Source organism: Gracilinanus agilis, chromosome 4, assembly GCF_016433145.1.
Source record: "Gracilinanus agilis isolate LMUSP501 chromosome 4, AgileGrace, whole genome shotgun sequence".
Lineage (NCBI taxonomy): Eukaryota > Metazoa > Chordata > Mammalia > Didelphimorphia > Didelphidae > Gracilinanus > Gracilinanus agilis.
In genome coordinates this window covers 506,612,699-506,625,233 of record NC_058133.1, presented here as the reverse complement: position 1 = coordinate 506,625,233, position 12,535 = coordinate 506,612,699, and the positions used below count along the sequence as shown (strand labels likewise).

Sequence of the window (12,535 nt, the reverse complement as noted above, 5' to 3'; positions counted from 1 at the left end):
AAAATGGGATTGAATTTTTGCATACTTGATCAATGATCTAAGGATTTGAGTGGCTCATGGCATATGAATGGATCAGAATAGAGTATGGACTTGCCCCCCCAAAATGGATTTTTCCTTATTTTTTTCCTTTCCATTCTTTTTTTTTCATAAATCAGCAGGAATTTGAAAAAAATAAAACAACTGGAGAACCTTGACCCATTTGGTGATGACTAGACAAATACCCATTATCTGGCTATCATCTAGCCAGCAGAGGTATTGGATGGATAACCAGAGTGAGGCCACACTGGTAGAGAGAACTTAGCTTGAGACCTCAAGGTGTTATTAAAGCAAAATGACTATCCCCCCTTCTCTGGCTAGGGGTGGGAGGAGGAAATCCTCACAGTCCCTGAAAGAGCAAAACTGGAGGGGCTACTGCCCTTATCTGCAATCTCTGGCAGCATGTTTAAGTGAAAAGCAAAAGAGTTGCCTTGGAGAGAGTATGTTCAGGGCAGTCCTATTGTGTATTCCTAGATGAGTCTGCTCCTGATTCTGTAGTTTGTGAGCCCTCATTGGCATGTTTCCCCTTAATAATCAACTATTGGAATTAATTAGCTCTTAGAAAAGGCATTTTATTCACATGACATAGAAGAAAGTTAGAAAGACACTGTCCTTCCAAACCTAGTGGGGTTGTTGTTGTTCAGTCATTTTGATACTATTCTATCCATTTGGAGTTTTCTTGGCAAAGATAGCAGCCCAATTTGCCATTTCCTCCAACAACAATCAACTTTGGCATCTAATTCTCCAGATTTTCATTGCTTTCTATTTTGTACACTATCGAGAATATAGGAACAAACTATTCACCTGGGAAAAACCCCAAACATTTGAGAACTTGAATTTTCCAGCCAGCAAGAATCATAAGACAAGAGCAAATTATTCTTCTCTAAAGACAACGGGCATTTTTCTCGTTTTCTAAGTCCATTCCTGCTGACTATCTTGTTTCGGACTGGTAAAAACATAAAAACTACTTAGAGAAAGAGAATTTCAAGTTGAACAATAATTAAGCAACTATTTTCCTGGGAGCTGTTCTGTTTAGGAGATGGGTTTGATGAGAGCTGATGGGTTCACTTGGAAGAAGGCTGACTCCTGCAGCTATATGGAGAACTAGCTGGGCTTATTGCACTCTAACACATCTAAAGCCTGAGAGGTGAAAACTCTCAAAGATGTCCATGTTGCCCTTCCATTTCCCTTTCTGCCTTGAGAGGAAGAAACAGGGAGGAAAATGGCATTTTATCACCATTACTATGAGAAGGGCTTGGCTTTCCTTATAGTTAAATGGACAGAATAGAATTTCCTGCTCTTTAGAAAATAACATTTTCTGGGCAGCTGGGTAGCTCAGTGGATTGAGAGCCAGGCCTAGAGACGGGAGGTCCTGGGTTCAAATCCAGCCTCAGATACTTCCCAGCTGTGTGACCCTGGGCAAGTCACTTGACCCCCATTGCCTACCCTTACCACTCTTCCACCTATAAGTCAATACACAGAAGTTAAGGGTTTAAAATAAAAAAGAAAAAAAAAAGAAAATAACATTTTCTAAGTACTCTACTAAGAATAGTTATGTGCTGAAAGAGTTTGTCCTTGCTTTAATGTTGAGAATAGAAGAGAGGCATCCAACAGAACTGTGAGGACTGGAAGGAGAACAGAGGTCAGCTTTGCCCAGCCTGTGACTAGTGCCATAGATTTGTCTCTAAAGAGACCCAGGAAATAGAAATCTGCCATCCAAAGTTATGGGTTATCCCAAGTACAAGGATTTCCCAAGGTCCTTGCCAGATTTCTATAAGTGTATGGAGCAGAGTGTCATAGAGGATTAAGTGCTGAGCCTGGAGTCAAGAAAACCAGAGTTGAAATCTGACTTCAGATACTGATTAGCTCTGTGACCCTGGACAAGTCATTTCACCTCTGGTTGCTTCCATTTCCTTATATGAAAAAATCAGAATAATAATAGCACCTAACTCCCAAGATTGTTGCAAGGAACAAATGAGATAACTTTAAAGTGCTTAGAACAGTGCCTGGCACATATTGGGTGCTAGATAAATGTTACTATTATTATTATATTTCCTATTCTCTATGTAAAACATCATTTGCCTTGGTGGGATAATATAACCCATGTTTAGAGCTTGATTTTGATGATTCTTATTTTTGCCTTTTATTGAAAAAATATATGATCACCCCTGCCTTTGCCTTAATGGAAACTGATTTCATGTCAATGAGAAGCTTACTGATCACAGCTCAGAAGCTACTCTGTTGAGAACAGGAATGAATCTTTCTCTGTCTTCCACTATATTAACCATCTCTCATGATGTACCAAGGTTATCCCTGAGATGCTGAGAAACAGAGTTTTGGTTGTAGTTATACACTCTTCTCTTACTCTGGGAAAAATTCCAGACCTGCCAGTGTGAGGATAAGTTGGGGAGAGTAAATCAGCAGGGAGAAAGAGAGACAGAGAGACAGACAGAGACAGAGACAGAGATAGAGGTAGACAAAAAGACAGAGAGGCAGAGACACAAAGAAAGAGACAGAGAGGGAGAGAGAGAGACAGAGACAGAGACAGAGAGAGAGAGAGAGAGACAGAGACAGAGACAGAGACAGAGAGAGAGAGACAGAGAGACAGAGAGACAGAGAGACAGAGACAGAGACAGAGACAGAGAGACAGAGAGAGACAGAGAGAGAGAAAAGGTACCATGTTAAGCACCCTGACAGAGATTGATAGAGTGATACTGCCCAGGTGCATTGAGTCTGAGACCACTCCCAGGTCACCTTTATATGAAGGTATAGATGCCATATTTATTACATTTGTATCTAACAGGGAACAAAAAAATGTAAATGAAACATTTGCTATTAAACTTGGATCAAGAAAATGTGCAGCAAGCTGCAAAAATGGATCAATTCAAATAAACTGAAATTTAATAGAGATGAATATAAAGTCATCCATGAGATCAAAAACTCCCCTGCATGAGAAAAAAGAAAGAGATGACATAGCCAGAGGCCATATAAGGGGGGGGGGGGGGGGAGAAGCCACTTAGGTCTTTCAGTGATCTATAAGCACAATAAGAATCAGCAATGAATTGAAGCCATTTAGCAAATTCCTCTTGGTACAAAGCTCTATAATAGACAATGGGAAAGAGAAAAGAATTAAAGCAGAGTCTCTAACTTCACAGTGCAGGGGGATAAAATAAAGAGCATAAGAAGTGGCAAAAGCATTAGGGTGTTGTGAAATGAAATGTCCCCCTCCTCCTTACCTTTGTATATGTAGGGATTTGGGAGTATGGAAAACTACATATAACATTATAATTAAAAAAAGAATTTGAGTTATTTTTACTAATTGGTTTTCCTTTCTCTAATTTTTATTCTCCATTATAAGGTATAGCTGGCTCTCTGGGAAGGGGAGGGATGTGGATCATGTCAAAATGAAAGTTATCCATAAAAGTTATTATTAAAAGAAAGTATATACCTTTGAAGGAACAAAGTGAGGACAATACTAAGGTAATGAGAAAAAAGCAATAAGGTTTTTTCAAATGTATTATTTATTTATTTAAAACTTTTTTTAAAAAAATGTTTTTAGCTGCAAATTCTCTCTCCCTCTAGTCCTTCCCCATCCACTGAGAAGGCAAACAATATACTAATTATGCATATGTCAAAAAATGTAAAACACATTTCCATATTAGCCATATTGTGAAAAAGAAAGAAGAGAAGTAAAGAAGCTGAAAAAAACATATTTCAATTTGCACTCAGAGTCCACCCTTTCTCTCTCCAGAGGTGGAGAGTATTTTTCATCATGAATCCTTCGGAGTTGTCTTGGATCGATGTCTTGAGCAGAGTGGCTAAGTCTTTCACAGCTGGTCATCTTTATAATATTGCTGTTATGATGTACAGTGATCTCCTGGTTCTGATCACTTCACTCTGCTTCAGTTTATGTCTTTCAGTTTTTTTCAACCCTTATTACATGTCCTAACATCAATTCTAAGCATCAGTTCTTTGGCAGAAGCAGTAAGGTCTAGGCAATTAGGATTAAGTGACTTGCCCAGGAACCTACAGCTAAGAGATGTCCAAGGATATCCCATGTCCAGGTCTGACTTTCTATCCATTGAGCCACCTATCTGTCCCCACTTTTTTTGATTTATATAAGTCTTCTCAGTTTTTAAACCAACCCTCTCATCAGTTCTTATGATAATCATTCAGTAAGTGTTTACTATGTTTACATTATAAAAGGAAAATGAAATATGAAGAGAATAGTCACCTGCTTAGATCAGAATTTTTATGTTTTCCCCTCTATTAGAATTCTAATCAAATAGTATTCATAGGTATGAAGGGAAAAAGATCTGGCCAGCCCTGCAAAAGGTCACTGCTCTAGGCCTACCTGCCACTCTATTTTTCCCAAAGATCCATATTTGATCAACGTTCTTCAAACAGGGGATTCCCATACCTTGAGGAGAAGAATTTTAGCATCATCAGCCACTGTCTCAAGGAAATATGATTGTATTTTGTAACTCTTTCTGTAGTAGAGGCCAGTGGCAAGTAGACCTCCATTCAGTGAGCAGAATATCTCAGCCCACCTCAAAAGTTTCTCACTGAGGTTTTCATCCTTCTTAATTGTCAACAGATGTGGAGACTTGATAAGGGTCTTCAGCTCTTCTATAGACCTATTTGATTCCTGGGAGATCTTAAGGAGAGATGCATCATCTACTCCAAAGTCTCTTTGATAATCATTCAAATGATTCTGCAATTGAGCAATACTCTCTTCTCTAAAGAATCCTACAAAAGGGACAGTGGAAAGAAGACCAGACTTCAAAGCCTTCAACCAGATCTTCTCCTGAAGAGTAGCTTTCTTTTGGTTAATTATATCTTCAGAAATATTGGGTAGGGATAGCAAAAAGACATGGCGTTTGTGCTCTGGAAGCTCTTTTGTCAAAATATCCTGCAGCTTAGGGAAGTCAAAGGATGCTAATTCAAAGTTGGAAATTAAAAAGATTTGTGGTTCCTCAGTTCCTACTTTCTGAAGATGTTGTGAGCAGTTCTTTCGTATCTGCTGCAGAACATTCTCCCTGTTGAAGGACTTGGGCTTAGCCTTCCTTTCATTATCCAAATCACTGTCTATCTTGGTTCTAACAAAGTAAAACTTCTTCCCCATCTGTCTGATCTCCTGAGCAAGTTTTGCATCGTTGTCTCGAAATCTTGATGAGGACATGATGAAGAAGAAATCATAGTCACTGAAGTTCACTTGTTTTAGATAACTCTTTGGTTGGAAATTAGGGGTCCCAATGCCTGGCAGGTCCCAAAACTTTACATTGGGAAACTTAGGGTGTTCATAAGAAGAAATGTTTGTTGTTGTCTCCACAACCCCAGTGCTAGCAGCATCATCATCTTCATTCCCAATCCCCCGGAAGGCATTGATGAAAGAGGACTTCCCTGAGCCTGACTCCCCTGTTACTGCAATGTTCAGAAGGGCATTATCCACGTCTTCAATTTTCTTATTAATTAAAGCTACTGCTTCTGCAAGTTTCCCCTCCTTCAGGACTGATTTGAGTGAAGTGATATTTTCTTGAGACAGGAAGCCTCTTCCCCGAGTCTCTGTTTCATAATTGTTTATCATACTAGAAATAAAAGATTTTGAGTTTTCTTCAAAAGATGAAGAAGATGATGAATGTTCCATGGCTGGTCAATGGAGATCTCTGAAGAAAGGAAAAAAATAAGAAAGATGAAGAAGAGGAGGCCACCAAAGTGACCTTTAGAGTAAAAAAGTAACCAAAGACTCAGGTGTTCTCTCTGGAAGCAATGTATGATTATTTGCAAACATCGCATGAGTTTTTCACTGTGAGTATTAATCTATCTTCACTAAATTCAGTGTGTTTTTATACTATTTATTAGCCTTCATTTTGTACTTTATAGATATTTTATGCATTTTTGGTGGTGGTTTTCATTAGCTTGAGTCCAGTTATGGAGGAAAGAAAAGAGGAAAGGAGAATATCATTCTAGCCATATGGTTTTCTAGTTGTACGTGGTAAAAACTACTAAGTTTTGTCAAGTTAAAAATTTAAGCATTCATTAAGAACTTACTAAATTGGTGTAGAGTCAAAATGGTGGCAGAGTATTAGGAAGCAGTGCAGTGAGTTCCCCTCTACAAACTCCTCCAAACAGATATAGAAAATACACCTCACTTTATCCTGGTGCCAAAATTCAGAAGTCACAGAGAGTCATTTTCCCATTCCATATCAATGAGACAGGAAGCTCTGCAGACACTGGATATGGGTCAGTGCAAAAGTATATTGGGTGGAACACTTAAGAAACCAGGGGGAGGCTGTATATCAGAAGAAGAGTGGGTCCTATTCCCATTCTGGGGTACCACTAGACCCATGCTATGGCACCAATAGGGATTGGTACAAGTAACTCCTTTGTCACTCACTATCCACTTCTGGTTGATGGTTCCAGGATGAAGTAAGGAGGAGATCTGCACAGGGGAGTATTTTCACCATCTAGGGAGGCCTTGGGTACTAAGGCCTTGGGTACTAAAGGCCTTGGGTACAGAAGTCAGAAGCAAAAGCAATAGTGTGGATCAGAGCAATGGCTTATAGCTAGGTGTCAGTCCCAATGTACAGCCCAACCTTCAGAAGAATAACCAAGGTAAAAAATCCAGACCAAAGAGAACCTACGTACACTGCTATTATTCTGAATCAAGAGAACTTTCCAACTGTCTGATGGGCCTAAGTATAGCAATAGTCATTACCAAATTCAGTAACTTGTAGAGGGCAGCCTTTCCTGGACTAGACTAATTTGAGAGTACTTAAAGCTTTCAGGGCCCCAACCTGTCCTTGAGATCCTGGAATAATACAACATTTAATATCCAAAAAGAGCAACAGAAAGTCCAATCTAGACCTTTTATCCAGAAATGTGACAAACCTCAGCTCTGAAATCAAAAGGTAGACAAAAAGAATGGACAAAGGAAAAAAAAAGAACTCCTTCATAATGAGCTGTGATGGTGGCAGGGAGGCAGACCCAGAATTAAGAATGATTCCAAAACATGGACTACCATTCCTTTATGAAAAAAAAATCCGCAGGTCAGTCTCAAATTCAGTTAGAACTGTTAGAAGAGATGAAGGAAAAGGTGTTTTTTTTTTCTTTAAAGTATAATGTGTTTTTATAACTATAATGAGAAAACAATTTTCCAGTTCAAAAATAGTCAAAGATTATGAGGAGACTGTTCTCAAATGAAGATATTAAAAATATTTATAGTCAAATTCAAAAAGAATTACTGGAGGACTTGAAAAAGGATTTTAAAAATCAAATAAATGACATAGAAGAAAAATTGAGGAAAGAAATAATAATGATTCAGGAAATCATGAAATAAAGATTGGAGAGCTTAGTAAAGGAGGCACAGCAAAATACTGAACAAAACAATATCTCAAAAACAGAAAATGCGAATTGGTAAAAATGGCACAAAAATACACCAAAGGGTAGAACTTAAACAGAAGAATTGGCCAAATAGAGAATGATATTAAAAATTTCAGTTAAGTGAACTCAAGGCAAAATTGACCATATAGAAAAAGAAGTAGAAAATTCACTGAGGAAAAGAATTTTTTAAAAAATAAGACTGGCCAAATGGAATAAAAGGTACAAAAGCTTACTGAAGAAAATGAATTCTTAAAAATTAAAATTGGTCAAGTGGAAGCTAATAACTTCATGAGGCATCAATAAACAATAAAATCAAATCAAAAGAATGAAAAATTAGGAGAAAATATGAACTATCTCTCTGGGAAACAACTAACCTAATCAACAGATTTGGTAGAAAGAATCTAGCTGAAAATCATGATAAAAAAAAAAAGCACTTAGATATCTTTCAAAAAATAAATTATTAAGGAAAATGGACCTGATACTCTAGAACCTGAAGATACAATAAAAATTTAAGGAATCCACTGGTCACCTCCTAAAAGAGATCCCAAAATGAAAATTTCCAGGAATATTATTGTCAAATTCCAGAACTCCTAAGTCAAGGATAAAATATTGCAAGTGACCAAAAAGAAAGCATTCAAATACTATGGAGCCACAGTCAGGAAAACATAAGATTTATCAGCTTCTCTATTAAAGGATTGGAAGGCTTGGAAATATGCAAGGAGCTAGGACTACAACCAAGAATCATCTACCCAGCAAAACTGGGTATAATCCTTCATGGGAGAAAATAGATATGAAAAGAAATAGAGGATTTTCAAGCATTCCTGGTGAAAAGACCAGAGATGAATAGGAAATGAAGCTCACAAATATAAGACTTATGAAACAGGAACGAGAAATCTCAAGAGATTGAATAATGTTACACTATTTACATCTATATGTGGGAAGACAATACTTGTAATTCCTAAGAACTTCATCATTATTAGAGCATTTAGAAGGAGTTTAAATACATAGAGGGTAGAGGTATGAGTTAAGTAGGGACAGATGGTATCTAAAAAAATAAAATGAAGGGGTAAAAGAGGAATGCATTGGGAGAAGGAGGAAGAGAGAGGTAGAATTGGGTAAATTATCTCACATGAAAGAGGTGTGAAATAGTTTTTATAGTGGATGGGAAGATGGGAGAATTAGGGGAAGAGAATGCTTGAAACTTACTCTCATCAGAATTGGCTCAAAGAGGGAAGAACAAAGACAGTCAATTGGGTATAGAAATTTATCTTACCCTACTGGAAAGTAGGAAGAAAAGGAGATGAGAAAAAGAGGGAGGTGATAGAAGAGAGGGCGCATTGGGGAAGATGGTGGCCGAAAGCAAAATGCTTTTGAGAATGAATAGGAAGAAAGGACAGAGAGCTGGATAAATGGGGGAAATAGGATGGAGGGTAATATGCAGTAATTGTAATGGTGAAAAAAATTTTATATGTTTCTCTGATAAAGGCTTCATTTCTCAACTGTATAGAAAAATGACTCAAACATATAAGTATAGAAATCTTTTCCCAATTGATAATGATCAAAGGATATATGTGGATTAGAATTTTGGGGGGATTCATGCTCCCAGAAATCACTCTAATGAACAGACAAGAGACATGATAAGGTGCTGGCAGAGAAAAGCTGCTTCAATTGGAGAAAACAGCAGGGAGCAGGGAGCTCAGGGAAGAAGAAGGGGGAAAGAGAAGGAAAAGTGCCCACACACAAGCAGCCTGCCCAGGCCAAAAATGTCCTCTCTGCTTGTAGGAACAATCACAGACTTTTATAATATTCCTGATGCAAGATTCTCCTCCTCCCCTCTGTCCAATTCCACAAATGTTGCAGCTGTGGCATGTCAAGTCTTGAGAGCTTGATTTTCTACATTAGTTTTCTGCCACAAAAAACTAATATGGGAAAATGTTTTACATAATTACACATGTAAAATCTACTTCAGATTGAGTATCATCTCAGTGAGGGTAGAAGATGAGGAAGCAAGGGAGAGCATTTGGGACTCAACATTTAAAAAAAAATTAACAACTTCAGCAAAGTTGCAATATATCAAATAAACCCACATTAATCTTCAGCATGTCTGTATATTAACAACAATGTACATGAGAAAGAGATAGAAAGAAAATTTCCATTTAAAATAACTACAAAAAACAAACTGCAGATAATATAAAATACTTGGAAATCTAACTGCCAAGAAAAACCCAGGAATTATATCAAAATAATTACAAAACAGTTTTCATACAAATAAATCAGATCTAAATTTAGAGAAATATTAATTGCTCATATGTAGGTCTGGCTAATACAATAAAAATGATAGTTCTTCCTATTGTAATTTACTTATTCAGTGCCCTACCAATCAAACTACCAAATAATTGTTTTATAGAGTTAGAAAAAATAGGAAAACTCATCTGAAAGGAGGAAAGGTCAAGAATATGAAGGAAATTAGAACAGCTAGATGGCTCAGTGAATAGAAATCCAGGCCTTGAGACAGGAAGTTCTGGGTTCAAATATGAACTTCTAATATTGAAAAATTAACATTATACCAAATGTAATATGCTAAATGTAATATTTAGAAATTTGTTTGCAAAAAAATATTAGTTAAAAAAAAGATTATTGTGGTCACCATTTTTAAAAATAATTAACCCTTCAGTCAAAACCCTTAAGGATGAAAGTAGCTTTTAAAAATTTAATTTTAATATATAAGAAAGAAATAAGGAGGGAAGGAAATAGAAAAAATATTTCCTAGTCTGCCACCCTAATCTTACCAGCCCACAAGAGTGTCTTCCACCCCAGTCACAAAAGTTGAATCTCAGACAAGCTCCCAGCCAAAAATCTCCCGAGTAAAGGCCCAGTCTTCTCTACAGTCTCATTTTTATAGACCTCCTTCTCCCTGTCACATCCCTTCCCTCTGCATTGTTCTACCACATCTCAGGAACCAATCAGAGTCTCTCTGACCCAGACCTATAACCTCTAGTTTCGGGTTGCTAATGGGCTGACTTGGAAGAGCAGAAAGTTCATGATCCTGGGAGGAAGGGGTTCCCTTTACACAAACTCAAACACTTTCTAACTCTATGATCCCAGTCATTTCAGTTCAGTTTCCTAACCTTTACTGTTCTTCTGTCTTGGAACTGATGCTTATTTTCAATTCTAAGACAAAATGGAAGGGTTATTTTTTTCGAAAAGGAATGTTTATGGAAATTGGTGGGAAAAAGTTAAGGAAGGTGGTCTAACAGTTCTAGATTTTAAACTTTTTGCTAAGTGGTCATCATGAAAATAATCTGGTACTGGCTAAAATATAGAGTGATGGATCAATGGAATAGATTAGGTACACAATAAACACTACTAAATGACCATAGTAAAATAGTGTTTGATAAACCTAAACATCCAAACTTTGGGAATAGAATTCAACATTTGACAAAAATTGCTGGGGAAAATGGAAAGCACTTTGACAGAAAATAAGTGCAAACTAAAGTCTTACACCATGTATAACAAGATAAGGACAAAATGGAAAAATAGACATAAAGGGTGATGTAAATAAATTATTTGGCAGATCTGTGGATAAGGGAAGAACTTATGAACATATAAAAGATAGAGAATATTATGGGAAGTAAAATAGATAATTGTAATTTGATGAAATTAAAAAGCTTTTGCACAAATGCAATCAATGCACCCAAGATTTGAAGGAAAATGGGAAATTGGGAGGAAATTTTTGGAACAAGTTTGTCTAATAGAGGCTTCATTTCTCAAATATGTAGGAAATTGAACCAAATTAAAAAAAATAAGAACTATTCCACAGTTGATAAATGACCAAAGGAAATGAACAGGTATTTTTCAGAAGAAGAAATCAAAATTATCAATAGTTCCATAAAAAAAGCTCTAACTCACTACTGATTAGAGTGAATTAAAACAACTTCGAGATACTACCTCACACCTATCAGTCTAGGTAGCAAGATAGAAAAGGAAGATGATAAATGCTTGAGGATAAATGAAAATATTGGAAAATTAATGGACTCTTGGTAGCAATGTGAACTAGTCCAAATATTCTGGAGAGTAATTTAGAAAGGTCTTTAAAACTGTGCATAATTTTTTCTCAGTAATACCATTACTATATCTATTTCCCAAAGAGATCAAAGAAAAAGGGAAAGAATCTCTTTGGGGTGTGTGTGTGTGTGTGTGTGTGTGCGCATATGGGTACATGTGCTTTTCGTTGTGGCAAAGGATTGGAAAGTGAAGAGATGCCCATCAATTGGGGAATGGCCAAACAAGTCATGATATATGATTATGATGGAATACTATTGTGTTATAAAAAATAATGATCAGGATGGGATTTATGGTGTGTTCAGGAAAGTCTAGAACCTCTAGTGTAAAGGCCTTTAGAACTCTTTTCAGAGCTAGTTTCCTTCTTTGGTGTCTACCTGCCACCTAGCTCTCACCTGTGGCTCCAAGAAGCTAATAGCATGCACAGTGGCCACACCTGGGTAAAATTGTCTCAGTAGATGAACTAGATCATTTTCAGAGTAATGAACAGCTGTAGGTGAGTTCGGGGGTGTCTACTCCAAGCAGCAGATAGGTGGATGAGAACAATTTCTTCCCACAGCTCTGAAGGCAACAGAAGCAGGTTCTGTGGAGAGCTTAGAGCTTCATCACACATCGAAGAAGCCAAGGACATCCATTACATCCAGGGCCATCACCAGTGTCCTGACTTTGGTCTTGCCACTGGACATTGATGACTCTGGAGGAGAGAATGAGGCTGACAACTTTGCCCAGTTTTGCCTCATTTAAACACAATTTATGTGAGAGTCAAAAGATAGCACTTATGCTAATCTACCATTTAAAAAAAATTTACAAAAACTCTGGCAAAGATGATTCAACTCACCATTAGTGCATGGTATATGCACACACTTAAGGACAGCATGAATATATATACATATATATATATATAATGTATTTTACAGATGGTATTTTATTATGGATGATATTGTACATATGATACACTATTATATCTAAATGTGGGTATTTATAATTATAAATCATATATAATTATGGACATAGCCAAGGAGAAAATTGTTTTGCTTCACTGTGTCTGTTTGTA

At 37.0% G+C, this 12,535-nt stretch overlaps 1 protein-coding gene across 1 annotated transcript; it reads right to left on the bottom strand.

Moving 5' to 3' along the window:
- Window positions 1–4,435: 4,435 nt before the first annotated feature.
- Window positions 4,436–5,623, bottom strand: LOC123246856 (T-cell-specific guanine nucleotide triphosphate-binding protein 2-like). The gene has a single exon (XM_044675637.1). The coding sequence runs from the start codon at window positions 5,621–5,623 to the stop codon at window positions 4,436–4,438; it is 1,188 nt and encodes a 395-aa protein (XP_044531572.1).
- Window positions 5,624–12,535: the final 6,912 nt, after the last annotated feature.